Genomic DNA, 18729 nt, shown 5'->3' with positions numbered 1-18729 from the left:
ATCCATACTTGATATACGGCATGTCATATATTATTCCTGTTCTCCTTTCAATTTACAGTAGAGCCTTTCTTAATCTTGTGTCATTTTCACAAACATAGATAATATGACAGGATTTATTAGATGTGATTATAAAGAGGTGTGGAGGAGGACCCTAACGTATATATACAGATGTGACATTAAATGTTTCACACCGAGACGACCAGAAAGCCACCATGTTGTCTTTGATCATATTATTCCTAAGCATCCAGTGTTATGAGGCCACCAGTCTGGTAAGTAATTCTAAGACTTCCATCTCACTGTGAAGACAAGGTAAGACTACATTGAGTTACTGCTTACAGGTTTTCCTAAATCATCTTTACTGTAGGACACCTTCCTATTGAATCAATATGTTGTCCTTTAAAGGGAACCAGAGACAAAGCACCCTCATGTATTTTACCCTATATATCAGTGGGGACATTAGAAAAATCACCTACCCTGCTTTCTGTTTCATTTTACACTGCACAGCTTGTTTCTTATCAGCCCTGATAAAATCCACGACTGAGCATTCAGTCTGGCTTTGCTCAGGAATCTTTATACCTGAGTCTGTGTTTTCTGGTGTCTTTTCAAGCCCAAGCCTGCCCTCTGCTGGCTCTGCTCATGAATCATTATAACTGAGTTATTATAGCAAATGCAGACTGAATGCTCAGTCGGGGATTTTATCAGGGCTGATAAGAAACCAGCTGTGCAGTGCAGAATGAAACAGAAAGCATGGTAGGTGTTTTCTCTAATGTTCCCACTGATATATATGGTAAAAAACATAAGGGTGCTTCGTCTCTGGTTCTCTTTAAGGAAATCTGATAGGAGAGGGATATGGAAGGTTCCCATTCTGGACATCATCAAGCTGGGACCCGACACTTAATGCAGAGCGAGCGGGAATGCCAGCCAGAGTGGAGGGGAGCACCGATCGCCGGGGAACGTCATATGACAGCTTCATCTCCCCTCTCGGTGTGCACGATTGCGGCAGGAGTGGAAATTGCGGGAGGCGTAAATTCTATGCTTAGACAGCCACAAGTGGGGCATAGGATTTGCTATAGGCGGTCCCCAAATGGTTAAAATCATGGTAAAATCATGGTAAAAACGCGATCTCGATTTTACCGCAATTGTAAGTTAAGTCAATGGGAGCATTTTTTAAAAAGCTCTTAGAGAGCTCTGATGGCCAAAAAGAGCTTGGAAAAACACTTATAGTGTGTCTGAGCCCCAAGGGGCACTATGGCAAAAATTATGCTGTTGCATTATTCCCACCATCAGTTATTTAATATGGACAGCATAAATTTCACCATAGAGCTTGTGTTAAAGAAAAATAGTTTCTAAGACCAATTGTACTCTCCCACACAGTTGTGCTGTGTCATTAAATCAGCTCTTCCTGATAAAAATGTGACGGCTGGGCTGTTTCTCTGCTAACTGCTAGCAGCTTTGTGCCTCACCCTGCCCACAGCTGATTTATAACATAGCTCACACACTCTAGAGCCCTGCTATTGCATTTCACATGTAGCTATAATGTAACAAGCTATGTAAGTGACTAATTAGCAGCCTGTTTATTTATTTACTTAGCTAGTTGCATGTGACAAGCAACAGCACAGTTCTGTAGTGTGTGAGCAGAGTTATAAATCAGCTCGCTGTAGAAGAGTGTCTGCTAGCAGTTTAGCAGAGAGCAGGGAAAAGCCCAGCCCATCGCTTCTTATCAGGAAGAGTTGATTTAATGACCCAGCTCAGCTGTGTAGGAGAGTAGTATTGGTCTTAGAACTATTTTTTAACACAAGTTTTTTGATTAAATGTATGCTGTCCATATTAAATAACTGATGGTGGGGATAATGGAACAGCATAATTTTCACCATAGTTCCCCTTTAAGGCCCCTTTTACACTATCAGTAAATTCCTACATTGCATCATCCTATTTTGCCACAAGGGGCCACAAATGCAATGAAAGTCGATGGCAACTTTCATACTCATTGCGGTCCCTTGTGGTGCACCAGAAGTATCCAAGCTGATGCAAGGGCAACAGCACATTACCGTAAGCACTGCGCTTAACGCATGGTGCTTGGGTAATGGGAATTCTATGGGCGACACGTAGTGTAAATGAGGGAGCAGGGTGTGTGTTGCGATGAGCAGTCCTATGACCTATTTCACAAAACAATTTAGCAGCACAGTTTGATGAATCAAGTCCTTTGTCTTTAAAGAGACTCCGTAACAAAAATTGCATCCTGTTTTTTATCATCCTACAAGTTCCAAAAGCTATTCTAATGTGTTCTGGCTTACTGCAGCACTTTATACTATCACAGTCTCTGTAATAAATCAACTTATCTCTCTCTTGTCAGACTTGTCAGCCTGTGTCTGGAAGGCTGCCAAGTTCTTCAGTGTTGTGGTTCTGCTATGAACTCCCCCTCCTGGCCCCTCTATGCACACTGCCTGTGTATTATTTAGATTAGAGCAGCTTCTCTCTTCTCTCTTTTCATTTACAAGCTGGATAAATCGTCCTCTGAGCTGGCTGGGCTTTCACATACTGAGGAATTACAGACAAGGGCAAAGCTGTTTGCAGGAAAAAACGAGCAGCCTGAAACCTCAGTGCATGATAGCTGCAGGGGGAAAGAAACACACAAATGATCTCTTGAGATTCAAAAGTAAGGCTGTATACAGCCTGCTTGTGTATGGATGTATTTTCTATGTGTGGACATACTGTATATCAACCTACTTCCTGTTTTGGTGGCCATTTTGTTTGTTTATAAACAAACTTTTTAAAACTGTTTTTAACCACTTTTAATGTGGCGAGGAGCGGCAAAATTGTGACAGAGGGTAATAGGAGATGTCCCCTAACGCACTGGTATGTTTACTTTTGTGCAATTTTAACAATACAGATTCTCTTTAATGAATTCAGCCAAAGCTTGCAGGATAACTGATGTTTTACTATTTTCAAGCTTTGAAGAATGTTTGTACATCATGTCTAGTGTGTGTAAAGTCCATAATATGTTTGTGTTTTAAGGCTCACAATTGGATCTATGACTCTGGATCAGGATCTCTGGATGAGAATGGAGTCTGTCACTGCACCGTTGTCCTGCCAGATACCACCTTCCCTGCTGATCGACTGGAGAATCTAGAAAACGCCAATCATAACTTGACCATTGTTGTCAAGGAAGAATCCACTAAGGTAGACAATGAATATCAAACATTTGTGGTCACTTAGGCTTGGTTTCCATTTGTGAATGGTCTGTCGGGCACAAAGCGGATCGTACAGATCTGGGACCTGCTTCATTCTGTTTCAGCAGTGGGTTTGTTGCACCAGAGGTAGCTAAGCTATGGGCAATGCATCCACTCATCAGGGAAAATGCAGCAAGTCTAGACTCTGCATTCCATGTGCCACAACATATCCTATTTTTAACGGTAGGATCTGCTTCCTGCACTGGGCAGAGCTTGCAAAATGTACCCAACGGATATGTTTTTTCATTCAGTTGGAACCAAGCCTTACACTAAGTAATATATATATCTTGAAGATTACATTATTACATGATCGATTAATCATTTTTGTATCTTAACCAATTGTAATTACTATTATTATTGATTTATATAGTGCTGGCATCATCCACTGCACAATGAAAAAAATAAACATAGGTACAGCATACAGGCGTGGGTACATAATGGAGAGTTGGTAGACAACGTAAAGGACAGAGTTGGTAGACAACATAAAGGATGCATTGATGAATACAGTGCATATAAGAAAACACAAAGAAATTACAAGAAATAAAGAGTTAGAGAACCCTAAGCTTGTGAATTTACAATCTAAAGGAGTAGAAAGGAAACAAGGCAAGACAACAAGGAGGATCTATGTCCAGAGGTAGTGAAATTCTGAATTAGAATGTTTAAGAAGCCCCGCTTGGTCAGAGGCTGAAGGGAAAGGTTTTGGGTCTAGATTAGATTGCGTGTTTGTCTGGAAAGGTGTATTATAAAGGATATCTGAGCTAAGGGAAGGGGGGAGTAGATTGGGCTTCTTCCAGCACCTGGGAATCTGTCAGGTCCCTCAGTGTTGTTCCGTTGCCCTCCAGGGTGCCACTGTCCCCTCCGAAAGAACCCCGACCCCGCAATGGGGAATATTCATAGTTAGTAACAAGGGTAAAAACAACTACTACAGAGAGGAACCTGATAGACTGCTAGGGGCTGGAAGAAGCCCAAGGTAAGTAAATCTAATCTCCCCCCCCCCCCCCCTTCCCCACTAGCTTGGATAGATCCAAGCGCTGCTTTTCCCCTCTCCTTCTAGCTGCCCATTATTTATCAATTGGAAGGTGTGACGATGGCATCTCTGGCTTCTGTAAACTCCTTGAAGGAGAGTGTCCAATATCTCCACCCCTCCTGTGAATGAAAGCTTCTGTTTTTTTTATCTGCTAATGTGTGCCATAAAATAATTACATCAGTACTTATCTGCCGGAACTTTCTGCAGTTAGGCAGGCTCCGAAAGTAGTGTAATAAAGGCCTCTGCTAAACTTTGAAATGTAAAAAGAAGATGTAAAATTTAAGTTTTTTGTTTTTTTTCAGAATGAGCTACATGGCAGGCATGTTTAATGTGCCATTTAATGTGCCATTCCCCCTCCATAGCTCTGTTTCGTTTTCGCTCGACTTGGAGTTGGCAGGCTAGAGCTCCTGCACAGCCCTGGCCATCTGTATACTTGTCCGCGTTGCCATCCGCAATAGCGTCCTGCGTAGGACGCTATTATAGACTATAACACGGACAAGTATATGGATGGCCAGCGCTGCGCATCTGCAGTGGGCCGCTGTGCGAAAATAAAACCCAGCCGCGGCGGGGGAATGGATGATCATTGAGGAGCGGCATGGGCACAGGTCAGCTGCAGGGGGCTAGTAGAAGTCCCAAGTAAATGAAACTCGTTTTTTGGTTTAGGTACTTCTTAAAAATGTAACGGGTTTGAAGTGAAAAGTGTATGTTGGAAGGAAATTCCAAAGGAGTAACAATAATAGTACATTATACTTGGTATTAGTGTAAAGGTGGCCACTAACGATCCAATTTCCAGCGGAAAAATCGTTTGAGCGATCAGATAAGTCTGATCGGAAGAAAAATCGTTCAATACACCATCAACGAACCAATCTTTGCTTCCTATCTATCACAACCAACTAGAAAATCCAAATTTTGGTGTGACTAAAATCAAATCGGACGACTATTTTTATAATCATTCGTAATCGATTGTGCGCATCAATGGAGATTAATTACAACCAATCCGATCAGAATTTCTGATCACTCAAATGAGTTTTCGCTAGAAATTGGACCGTTAGTGGCCGCCTTAAGTTTGTTTATTTGGCAGTTGGTTCAGTCTCACCATTATTTACATTATGCTAGTTTAATTCTAGCATATAACAGCCCTGCCATTATTATTATCCTCTATGGTACAAGTATATGTTGTGCTAACACATTTTTTCTAATGCTTTGCAGAGAACATCAGACAAGTTATACCATTAACTGTACTTCAGTAGGGCTCACAAGTAAAGTACCTACTACAGTCCATGGGAGACAATAAAAGTACCACTACATGTTTGGGTTGTGGGACTGAGTGAGGAAAATGGAGCAAGCTCCTTGAATTCATAACAGAACAATCCCCTAATAAGTACAATTATATGCAGAGCTAAATTGTCACTGTTGACAGAAGCCTGATGTGCGTTTCATGGTTCGCTGACTGTGATGAATGTGATTTCACCCTCCAATCCCTGTTCCCTTTGCCACCGTTTTCCGTTCAGCCTCAGACCCTGATTGACTCCTGAAGGCATTTAGCACTGCAGGCAAAGTAACCTTTTGGATTGGTTGGTGAGTCCACACACTGTACAATTACGATTGTATGTACAATCGATACAATCTGAGATTGCAATAAGGGTGAAAATATGCAAATCTAACTCGAGCTAAATCCTGTAGGAAAAAAAAGTTCAATTTAACATCCTTTCTAGAGATAGCAAAACGAATCAATAAAATCGGTTATGGTAACTTTTCCTTAGGAAACACAGAACTCTTTGCAGAGCTTTCAGAACAAGCACTTAGACAAACGATTTTTAACCCATTTATTTTATAATAAAATAATGCATAAACTAAATACAGCAATTGCACAGGTCGATATAGTGTATAAAATAATGGGAATAAAAGTGAAAATCACTAGTTATTATCTGAGACAGTCTGTACAATTACTTTGTTCTTTAGAATTCAACATCCTTTCTAGACATAGCAAAACAAATCAATAAAATCAGTTATGGTAACGGCTCCTTAGGAAACACAGAACTCTTTGCAGAGCTTTCAGAACAAGCACTTAGACAAACGATTTTTAATCATTTATTTTATAATAAAAATAGTAGACCCAGCCCGTTTAAAAACGGGCTCTAGGTCTACGGCCTCTGCCGCCAGTGCGCATGCGTGCGCGCACGCACGCACCGCGCGCCTGCTCCCACCCACCTCGCTCGCTCGTCCAGCTCCCTGGTCCCAGCTGTCAGTTACTACGCACATGCACAGTAACAAAAATCCTGGGACGCAGGGACAAAACTGCTGGACGCAGTGACACTTGCATTTTATTGTATAGGATAATGCATAAACTAAATACAGCAATTGCACAGATTGATATTGTGTATAAAATAATGGGAATAAAAGTGAAAATCACTAGTTATTATCTGAGGCAGTCTATAGAATTACTTTGTCCTTTAGAATTGTAAGTCCAAAACAGAAAATATAATAGTCCAATTATGGAAAGCTCAGATCCTTAATGAAATATGGACTGGCAAAGGAAGGACTCTCATTTGCCAGCCTGTGTCCAACAGTTTAAATTCTTTCTCCACTGGAGGGTGGAGATGATAACAAGAGATAATTCCCCCACCCCTAGCAATCTGACCTCAGGCTGAGAGAAGGGCCCCCTTGTTTTAGGGAGAGATTTTGGCATTTTCTCAAAATGATCCCATAACTTTGTGGATATCCGATACATGATATAAAAACCAACATTTTAGACTGTGTCATAATGTGCAGAATCTATGAGTATCAATCATGCTTGAGGTGACACCCTGTCTAGGGAATCGATATCTCAGGCTGTGAGCAAGCTATCCAATGATCGATTAAACTTCTCTGAAGGTGTAATGTGCTTGTCGCATTACACACTGTAAATTGGGAATGACTGGGCCCAAGCAGTTCCACAATATCCATCGAAATATAGCATCATGTGGAACTATATATGCTGGAGAGAGGACATCAAAACAATTGTTTTATGAGGGATCTGAATCTGCTGGGGAGTATTATGGCACTTCTTTGCAGAGAAGGATAAATAAACAACCATTCCCCCCACCCCCCACCCCCCAGAGCAGAGGTCAGGGCTGAAATAAATGCTGTTTTTAAGTCAGGCTGGAGGCCTAAAGGGGCACTCCTTTATGCGCATTTTCATACGCTGGCGCATTTAGTGCAAGTGAATCTGTCACACTGACCGCTTCATTAGAAGGCAACCTTATATATATTAAATGCATTTCTTTGTCTATGAAAACAATCCCTGTCCAGAAATTAAGAATACTGAGGAGGAAAAACACTGGACCACTTAAATAAATCGTCAAGTAGATTATTTTATAAGTGGGCAAAGTACACTACTGCGGAAACTGGGCCGAATTCGTAGTTTCCCCGCAGGCGAACCGCGCGGGGAAACTCTGCCATAGGAAACTATGGCGCAGCTGGCCGAATCGCTTACCTTAGTGATTCGGCCGACATTGCCATCAGTTTCCGTGCAGGAGGCTGCGAATCCCATAGCCGTGCATGGCACGGCTCCTGGGATTCAAGTGCCACCACGCGTCTTGCAGCCGTGTGCGTGGCCAGTGGAAACGGGCCCTTACACTTCAACTGTGCCGATTATAGTACTTTAAAGGGACACTTAAAGCAGAATATAACCCTGCATTTCAACTTTGCTCTAAAACATAATTTACAGCATATTATATGCAACCAGCATTTTTTTTTTTACTAAACTAGCATTGGAAGGGTTAAACACAGAGGTTTAAAGTTCCGTGGAGAGATATGCAGAAGTTCATTTAGATACATTTAACTAAATAGAATGTAACAAGTGGTAAATGTTACACACTCTTTGGCTGTCCTCCAGCGCCTTCTCAGTCAGAGAGATGAGTCACATTCCACACTTAGATACATTTATGTAAACAAAATGTATCTATGTCAGCTTCGGATGCGTCTGCAGTTCTGTCCAGGAACTTGAAAGCTCTGTGTAACCCTTCCAATGCTGGTCTAGTAAAAAAAAAATGCTGGTTCCATATAATATACTGTAAATAATGTTTGAGAGCAAAGTTGAAATGCAGGGTTATATTCCGCTTTAAGCCAGGAATAAAAAAAAAAAGTTTTACTTGTCTGGGGCTTCTACCACCCCCCTGCAGTCATCCTGTGCCCTTGCAGTCACTCACAGAGCCTCCGGTCTACCGCCGCCAGATAGTTTCGTTTTCACTAACAGACCTTGACAGGGAGTTAGGGGGATTTCTGCGCCTGCGCAGGCCTGGCCACACGTATCCCTCTTCATGTTCCCATCCTCAATAGTGTCCTGCACAGGCGCAAGATGCTATTGTGGATGGGAACCCAAAGAAAAATACGTGTGGCCAGGCCTGTTGGGCCTGCCAGCGAAAACAAAACTGGCTGGAGGCGGGTTACCGGAGGCTTCGTGACTGCAAGGGCACGGGACGGCTCCAGGGGGCTGGTTGAAGTCCCAGGAAAGTAAAACCGATTTTTCATTCCTGGCTTAGGTGTCTCTTTAAGGAGATTTCATTGTTCTGTTATGACCACAAGGAGCTCTTTGTTCCACATAATGATGAATTTTTAAACTATGTGTTAAATGTTACGGTTTTGTGAAACATTATTTATACTTCAGTCCATTTTAAATCCCATGTCTGCTGTGTTGAGCCAAGTTGGTGATATTCATATATATTTTAAGCAATTATTTGCTTGATTAATGTTGGTCATCGTCCATACCTGCTCTAGAACTACAGTGCTTGTCCAACAGTACTGCATGCTCTACTAGTCAGGACATACCTGTATTCCCTCTCTCATGTCTGAATATCTTGCAGTGAGAATTAGTCAGTGGACAAGTGTAAGTTTTCAAAGCTACACTTTGGTAAGAGACACATAATAAAGCTCGTTTTTAATAGTGTGCAGGACACATGAAAAACACCTAAGATTAAAAAAAAAAACAAGTTTGGCTCTGTTCCACATTGGGCTAGAAAATTACTCACCTAAATTCTGACTAATCATAACGCATCATTTCCTCAGCTAGATCCCTCATACTACAAAACTGGGGCACCATGGACATTTCCTTCCTAAATCAATTGAGAAACACAGTAGACCTAAATCTACGTATGGAACATAATTTAAGAGACCGTAAGTCCCTATTTATGTCGTCCCCCTCTATACTTGAATTCGCAATTGACTGGCCAGCAGATTTCCCTGCAGTGTAAATGCTCTCCATCATAATTAGATGCAAATCTACACCACCATTAAACCCAGTAATAAATCACCAATAAATACCCACCAACATTACTAACTCCCCTATCATTGCTTTGGTTAATTCTGTCTTACCTTACCGTCCCCAGGATGCAGATTTCAATGTAGCTAGGTTTTCCTCTGCTTCTTCACTATTTGATAATTATTAATTACTAATTATTATTTTGATAATTTTGGTTTCCATTTCTTCCTCTCAATCTCAGGGCATAGAGGTCACTCTATGGCTGCCCTATAACAGACGACCCCTCTCTTGACATGATGTGTTTCGACACCTAGAGACGCGATTAGTCTCGGGCTATGCTGTACTTAATAGGACTATGCTCTGATCAGAAAAATACTAGATGCTATTGTTGTTGATCTTGAAAACTTCTTAGTGCTTTATAGATGTCTATGTTCCATTATTTCTCATCATATTCCAAGTATTTTATATGTTTAATATCTGTACTTGTATATCAATGTTCACTCAATTGTACCGACATTGATGTGTTGCATCACCTTGTTATAACTGCTTCAACAAAATAATAAAAATCTATTGATGGGAAAAAAAAAAATAACAAGTAAAATCTCATTTAAGATTCAAATCTATGAGAGCACACTGGTCCTGTACATGGATCAGCTGAAGGATCTTGCCAAGCGTGTACAGATTATGGAGCTGGGAGGCATCTCCTACACCGAACTGGACTTTGAACTGATTAAGTTGGAGATCCAAGAGTTGGAGGCCCTCATAATGCAGCTGAAGACCTCACTAAATGGATCCAATACAATTGTGGAGACTCTCTATCAGGAGGTAAGTGAAATATATATATACAGGTAATCAGTGCCACTGTTTCTTACTCCAGTGAGGGGGATATTGGGTAAAATATCTTGGTAAACCACATAAGGAAGGAACATATGTGAATGTGATTGGTTTCTTTTAATGCCACTTTATATAACATAAACTAGACGTATGTCGACGATAGTATTTTTTTTCCACCAGCAATTACATTTGTTAGTAGGCTTCCTGGGTGGTGGGGTGGTGGTGTGTGGAAGGGGGAATACAAAAGACTTTCCTTTTCCCTTGTGAACACAAAAACCTTCAAAATAATGTACCAGAGGTGAAAATAAACTTATGAGATAAACAACTGTATCTATCCGCCTACTCCTAAAAATGAGGGGTTTGTTTTGGATATCCCATAGATTTATTTTATGCTTATACATTTACAAAGTAGATTTAATATTTTATTGTCTCTGCTTAATGGCAGTCTATCAAGTGCCACAGAGCTAAACTACATAAACTATAGACCTTTTTTTTATCAACCACCTGCAGTCAGAAGCTCTTCTCTGCTAGGAAAGAGTTTTATGGCTTTGATTCCTTACCAGTGAGGGTTACACTATAATCTGATAAGATTCAGACAAGAGAGAATCTGTCACTTGCATGCCTGAAGTTGATCCCTTTCAGGCAGAAAAAGAAAAAAAACAGCCAAGTTATTATTATTTTTGATTTATAAAGCGCCAACATATTCAGTTGTGCTGTACAAGTAAAAAACAAACAACATGGGGTACATAATAATACAGACAATTGTATACATCAAATATGGACACTGGTACAAAATACACGGTAATTACAGTGACAAATGTAACATGATGAATAACATGTAGATTGCAAACTACAAGCTGCAAGCAGACTGCAAGCCACAAAATGAATTCCTAGACACAAAAGGGTGACAGAGCCCTGCCCTTGCGTGCTTACAGGGGTTTGCAGTGAAATTGGTGGCATGCTGCATTTATTAGGAAACCTACCTAAGAGGTTATCATGGGGGCGGAAAAAGACATAGTATGTCTTTAGAGGAGGTGTGCACAAGTAGTGAGATGTTGGGCAGAGAAGTATGTCTAACGTACTACAGGAAGCATTCCTGCTTGTTAATGTGGCAGAGGCGGAGCCTAGACAGAAACATCACAAAGAGGTCTAGCAAGCAAATATGGTGGGGGTATCAGTCTGATGAGATTGTAGCACATTTGCTGCATCTGTGGCCACTATATTGTGGTTTTGCGTTTCTCCAGCTTGCTGTTTTTCACCACACTTCCCTTATTTTATCACCTGTTTATGCCCCAACACAATTCAACCACCACATTTATAGTACAGCTTTAAAATTGCTGCAGGACGCGTTGTGAATAGCATGAACATGGCAGCAGAGCAGAGACACCTGACCGATTTCTCTAAGCTATTCAGTATTGCTGATGGACTCGCATGACCCAACTGAGATAGATCACATGCTTATTATTATTATTATTATTATTGATGTATAAAGCGCCAACATATTCCGTGGTGCTGTACAAAGTAAGAAACAAACATGGGGTACATAATACAGACAATGGTGTACACTAATATACAAGCTACATAATTAGTAACAAAATACAAAGAATGATACAAAATACAAATTATCGAATTGGTAGTGACAGTGATAAAATTAACATGATGAATAAAATGTATAATGGTTACCAAGACACAAAAGGGGGAGAGAACCCTGCCCTTGTGAGCTTACAATCTTATGATTAACCATTACTAAATTACAGTACTTTTTGTCTCCTACAAATGTGTTGAGTACTTTAGTGTAGGGGCGTAACTACAGGGGAGCAGCCCCTGCAACCGTAACGGGGCAAAGAGCTGTAAGGGGGCCCCAACTTATACTTCATTCCCTCTGATAAAGGGGTATATCCTTCAGATCTGTTCTTTTTCTGGCTACACTTGTTGGGTGTGAAGATTATGATGTCTACACTTATTGTAGGACCCTTGCATGATGGGGTTCCAGGCTGTTGAGGGTACCAACGGAAGGCAAGGGAAGGGGTGTGAACATTGGGGGCCCAATGATTTGTAGTTATGCATCTGCTTTAGTTCTTGGCTTGATTATTGTTTTATTTAGGACAATTTTCACATCATCCCCTACAGCGGAGATTTTTGTTCTTTAGTATGCTTGCGTTCACATAAATGTACCTCATTCAAGTCTACTATTTGTATGCGTCCAACTACATGACTCACAGCAGCCTTTTTCTGTTAATAGGGCTGTTGTGACCCTTTTACTGCTCACAGATGTCCATCCTAGAAATTCACCATCATGTATGATATTTATGCCCCTAAAAAGTACCAAGACCCTTTCCCCACAAGTATACTATGATTAGGGATGTAGTGAAATATACAAAAATGTTATGCTTTAATTACGAAATGATACATATATTATAGGTATACAGATCTGTTCTTCATTGGGTCTGTTTATTGCTCCATCCCTTTAAAGTGTACCAGAGACGAACAAACATACAAGATGTATACATATCTGGGGCTTCCTCCAGCCCCATCCGCACATATCGCTCCCTCGTCGCCGTCCTCAGCCTTCTCTATTGCAGGTACCAGGTCCCATAACTTCGGCCAGTTGTGGCCAGACTGACGCAAGTGCAGTGCGCTCCTTCCATCTCTTACCCTGCTGCCGCACAAATTCGGGGGGGGGGGGGGGATGTTAATTACTGTTCCCCCTCCGAGTCATAGCAACATGGAAGGAGAAATCGCCGGATCCTCTAATTACCGTGTTCAGGGCGCAGACTATAGAATTACTGCTATAGCCGCGCCAAGCTTTGGGCCGAAAAGCCCTGTCTCAGAAAAAACAGGCATACATTCAGATATACTAACATATACACCTTGCAAAGTAGAGGTATAACTCTTTTCATTCATGGGGAACCAACGCTGCAATGACATCCTAAACCACAAGGCATTTGCAAATATCTGGCTTCACCTGAGGAGGAAGTTATCCTCATAATTAGGGCTGGTCAATGAGTTGCTCATAATTCGATGCAGATTTATGCAAATGGTGTACGTAAATTGTTGCAAAATGGACCAAATTCCTCCTTGATGGGATTTGATTTTTCCATTTAGAGACTGCATAAAAAAAATCACATGATTCTAAATCAACTCAACATTTGCATCTCACTGACCATTCCACACCAAGACTGCATGATGTGTGTATGTGGGAATGGGGCAGCCAAAGATGCTACTCATAACAAGTGGTGTCACAGCATTCTGGTTTCCAATCTCCCCGCTAGCACTGCCTAGCTTTCTGATGCTCCATAAGATCTGTCCTGCTATCTCAGCACCATCCTCCCAAGCAGGGCAGAAAAGATCTATTCATAGCCTGGGAACATTACATTGATTGTACTGACAGGAAGGACAATACCTGATGCCACAACATCACTTTTATAAAAATACAACTTTGCATGGAATTTCACTTAAAGGATTGTAGAAATTCATACTCTATAAGTCAATTTGCCAAGGACAGTGTGTGAATTATCTTCATTGATTTCTATAAGAAAATCAAACATGCTCATGAGTACACCATTTCACCAGCTTTCCCTTTTTCTGTTGTAGATCCATAACATTTCCATCATGGTTGGCCAGCTGGAGATCTATGATAAGAACAATGTTTTGGTGATCCGACGAGAGGTTGCAGCTTTACAGAAACGCCTGGAGGAATGTCAGCAGAACCATACTAGACCTAATGTGCCAGCCCTTCCACCAGGAGACTATGGTAACGAACAACAAATACAAAAAAAAAAAAAAAAAAAAAAAAAAATAGGCAGAACACCACAGGCTAATGCTTAAAGCAAATGCATTGGAGACAACCACACACTGCATGTAAGGGACATTTGTCCATCAGCTGTATCAAAGAACAGCATAACAACAGCAATGTCTACATAGTCACTGGAGTAAAAGAAAGGAAATTGGTACAATGGCTTCACAGTTGTAGAGGAAATTAAGCTGCCAGAGAAGTTCCTTTCTCCAAAAGGACATCAGACAATAGTAGATCATGCTCAACACTGTTTCCAAAGACCTGCAGCCACCCCTGGCAGAATAAATCAACAAATGGCCATAACCACATAAATCAAAAACAGGGGGTCAGATCTTCAATTCCAAAATAAAAGCAATTTATTACTATCATCAGTTGAAAATAGTTCCCAGATCACTAGTGGGCAAGTCTTACATTGTTGGTTTCCATTGCACTGCACTGAGCACGTTGTGTGTGTTGTATTGAATGCTTGTATATGCACCCAGGTCCTCTTTGCAAGGACCCACGATGTGAGTACTTGTGATCTGGGAACAGTTTTGTTGTTTTTAACTGATGCGCTACCCACGCATGGCAGCTTTACGTAGTTTATTGCATCTGGCCCTATGTGAGCAGCATGTTGTCGGAAATAGCTGACAAGACATCTTGGGTTGTATGCAATACGTGTACTGCATTAAGCAGAATTATGTGTGTAAAGTCTTATGTGCGCTGAGTAGAGCATAATGCATTGCATGTATTGTATTGCATTCTGCTCTACTCCTCGTGCAGTAAGACGATGCACTCAATTCTGCTTAAGGGATACCAGAGCTCAAAAACAGATGAGAAACGGGGGGGGGGGGGGGGGGGGGAATCAGGCATGTATGGTGAGCTGTTCTGATGGCCACTGCTCCCCCCATTCTCCTTTCTACCCCCTAATATATCTGTAATTGCTCCATGGCCCCGTCTTCTGGACAGCCAGGTCTGGAAGCGTTGCGGCTTTCAGGTCGGGTTGCATGCATGCTATTGCCCACAACCTATATCGGCACGTGTACATCAGTACAGGACCGCAGGCCATGAACACTCTGCGCATGCGTGTGACGTCAACACGCATGTGCATAGGGCTCCCGGCAGGGGGTTCTCATCTGTTTTGGGGCTCTGGTATCTTTTAACGCAGTTTATTGCGTACATCCCCTTGTATTGTGCAATTGATTCTTCATGCAAGAAATGGAAATACTTGGGATATCGGCATTAAAACATTACGTACAGATTCTAGGACAGAAAATTTGTACAGTTTGTGCTTAGAGACAGTTTTAGCAATTGATATCTGCCTTTAAATTGAGATTAATAGGTATTTTAATAACCCATCAATATGCAAATAAAATGTGCAGCACTCATACATTGAAAGCAATTTTTTTATTTCATGGAATTTCACTTTGAGAGTTTGAACAGGGCTGGAAATATGTGTCTCCTGGTTCCTGGTAGAGCAGCTCCAGGAACATCTATCAATATTATGCCACTGCTGAAATGTTATATATTTCCAGTCTCTGTATGTAAGGGATTATTTTGTTTCATGATATACTGTAAAAGGGCCGACTGTGTCCACGGTCATCACTTTGGATAAATCAGTGGATAGATCAGTGTGTTACCACCAGTAGGGAGGTCATAAGGCACTGTTGCACTTTGTATGTCCCCTGATGAAGTCTCCTGATGAAGCCCCCTAAGTTTATGGGGGTGAAACATGTTGGCTTAGGTGTGGAGTGATTGTGTGTTTTGTAGACAAACATTCATAGAGAGGGGGGAACAGAGGAAATGGCCTTTCAGTATACTTAGGCCTATTAGTCTGACAGGGGGTTTTGATACTTTAACCCTCCACCCCTTTAATAATCATTGTAATTTATAAGTAGTACAATATAGCACCAGTTTTAAATCTCCTATTAAAAGTTATCATCCAATATCTATTACAAGATTGTGGTAGGCATTATCAGATCTTGAGCCACTTTAAAGAAAAGTGGGGTTGATTCATCAAATTGCATTAAAGGACCACTATCACAAAAAAAGTAGGCAGTTAAAATCTCACAGAACCGACAGGTTTTGGGCCAGTCCATCTCCTCATGGGGGTTTCTTAGGGTTTTCTTTGTTTTCAACAGCATTTCCTGAATGGCAGTTTATCTGCCAAAATCGTAAGATACCAGCCAGCCTCCCTACTCACTTGCACACTATTTTGTCAGTTAGACTTTGCAACTGCTGTTCAGGAAGTGCTGTTGAAAACAAAGAAAACCCTGAGAATCCCCCATGAACAGATGAACTCGCCCAAAAACTGTCAGTTCTGTCAGACTGTCAGATTTTAACTGCCTACTTTTTTGCGATAGTGGTCCTTTAACCACCCTGGCGTTCTACTGATTTCGCCAAGGTGGCTGCTGCGCACTATTTTTTGAATTTTTTTTTTTAAATCATGTAGCTAGCCTAGCGCTAGCTACATGATTCCCCCCTCCCTGCAGATTCCCTCCCACCCCTCCGATCGCCGCCGGCGCGAAGCCCCGTCCGGAAATCTCATTCTGAACGGGATTTCCTTTAGGGCTTCCCACGTCGCCATGGCGATGAACGGAGTGACGTCATCGACGTCGTGACGTCACTGGGACTCCCGATCCATCCGTCAGTGCTGCCTGGCACTGATTGGCCAGGCTGCGCTGGGGCCCCGGGGGGAGCCGTGTTACGCGTCGGGTAGCGGCAGATCGGTGGCAAACGGTGGCGATCGTAAGTCACACGCAACCAGCAAAGTGCTAGCTGCGTGTTTTTAAGAAAAAAATTATTAAAATCGGCCCAGCAGGGCCTGAGCGGCGCCCTCCGGCGGTTTTGGACGAGCCGAGCTCGTCCATACCACCAAGGAGGTTAATATTACCGTGCATACACAGTGTGCAGTAATATTACAAAGCGTGCGGTAAAATTCCCTAGCATAAGCGCTATTGGAGTACTGTGGTCGTGCTACGAGCATATCGCGTGGTAGTTACGAGCGAATGCTACAGGAATATTACTGCACATTTTGTAACATTACTGTGTGCTGTGTAAGCACAGTAATATTAACGAATATGAATGATTCTGTGTACACTGTAAAGCACTGCACTATACAATATTTTACTACTATATATTTATGGAAAATACACAATTTACTAAATTTTTTTGTTGAGCAAGGACAACAAGGGAGATTTTTCTTTGTAGGCCTCAATAAAGTATTAATACCGTTCTATAAGACAGGAGTTTTTCACAATTAAAAATGTCAAAAAGCAAATGCACTTTGCGTTTTTCACTATGTTGAGCTCAATCAAAATGCAGGAAAAATGCAGCAGAACTATGATTGCCTTGTTCAAAAACTGGAAACGCATTCAGTATGAACGCATTCCCATGATTCCAATTGTAACTTTACTGTAGGAAAAGTGCAAACCTTTTCAAAATGAAAACAGAATGCAGCCGGTGTGAAAAGGCCCTGACTACTCCAGTTTTACATTGTGTGATGTTTTATGCATTATTTTGTAACACTTCTTGTTATGTTGCACAGGCTCTTGTAAACATGGACTCATTTCGAATATCAGCAAGCCCTATCTAGTTCAACAGAATTTGTTTGGGTCAAGCTACAAATATGGAGGTTGGGGAAAAGACTCAAAGTTAAAAGCTGACCAGAATCGGTTCTGGGTTGCCCCTCTTAACACTGATGGACGCATAATGGAATATATATACCTCTATGCCTCTTACAACGATCTGCTGATCTACAAACACAACACTTATAAAAGACTCCCTTCTAACAGATATGGACAAGGAGGTGGAATGATCATGTTCAACAACGGCATGTACTACAATTGCTACAACAGTAGGAATATATGCAAATATAACTTGAATACTGATGTATTAGAGCAGGCGGCTCTCAAGGATGCCGCTTACAATAATCGCTTCTCCTATTCTTCCACATCTTATCAAGACATCGACTTGACTGCTGATGAAGATGGTCTTTGGGTCCTATATGCTACTGAGGAAATGGGTGGGAAAATTATCATTAGCCAAATAGATGCTACTACACTGGAGTTGAAGCAGACTTGGACTACCTCGATCTACAAGCCCGGCATCAGCAACGCCTTCATGGCCTGTGGAGTCTTGTATGCAACCAGAACATACAATACAAAGACAGAGGAAATCTTCTACATGTATGACACCAATACTGGAAAGGAAGGGAATCTCAATATTCTAGTGGAGAAAATGGCTGGGACTATGCATAGTTTGTCCTACAACCCAAATGAGCACATGCTTTACATGTACAATGATGGCTTCCTGGTCAGCTATTATGTCACTTTTATGGCAAAAAAGAATCTTTAGATTACAGAGCCAGTTTAATATAGTGTGCCATAACTTAATGATCATCTGTGTTATTGTTATTATTAATTGGATTTATATAGCGCCAACATATTACGCAGCGCTGTACAATAAATAAGGTTACAAACATTGATAATGGGGGTGATAGTCAAAGCACAACAAACAATAAGGTACTCAATGCCAGATAATACACTGGAGTAATGGTCTCAGTCATTCAGGTTCACGTTACTCTGTGAGCGGAGTGCACAGATACACAAGGAGGGAGGGCCCT

General features: G+C 41.5%; 1 protein-coding gene across 1 annotated transcript; it reads left to right on the top strand.

Annotated features, from left to right (window-relative positions):
• Window positions 1–212: 212 nt before the first annotated feature.
• Window positions 213–18461, top strand: LOC137527350 (olfactomedin-4-like). The gene is made up of 5 exons (XM_068247860.1): window positions 213–282; window positions 3044–3180; window positions 10109–10321; window positions 13925–14084; window positions 17653–18461. Exons 1-5 carry the CDS (start codon window positions 213–215, stop codon window positions 18459–18461), a joined length of 1389 nt encoding a protein of 462 aa, XP_068103961.1.
• The last annotated feature ends 268 nt before the right edge of the window (window positions 18462–18729 follow it).

The sequence above is a fragment of the Hyperolius riggenbachi genome, chromosome 8 (assembly GCF_040937935.1).
Source record: "Hyperolius riggenbachi isolate aHypRig1 chromosome 8, aHypRig1.pri, whole genome shotgun sequence".
NCBI lineage: Eukaryota > Metazoa > Chordata > Amphibia > Anura > Hyperoliidae > Hyperolius > Hyperolius riggenbachi.
Note: the sequence above shows the minus strand (reverse complement) of the source record. Positions and strands in the feature narration are given on the sequence as shown.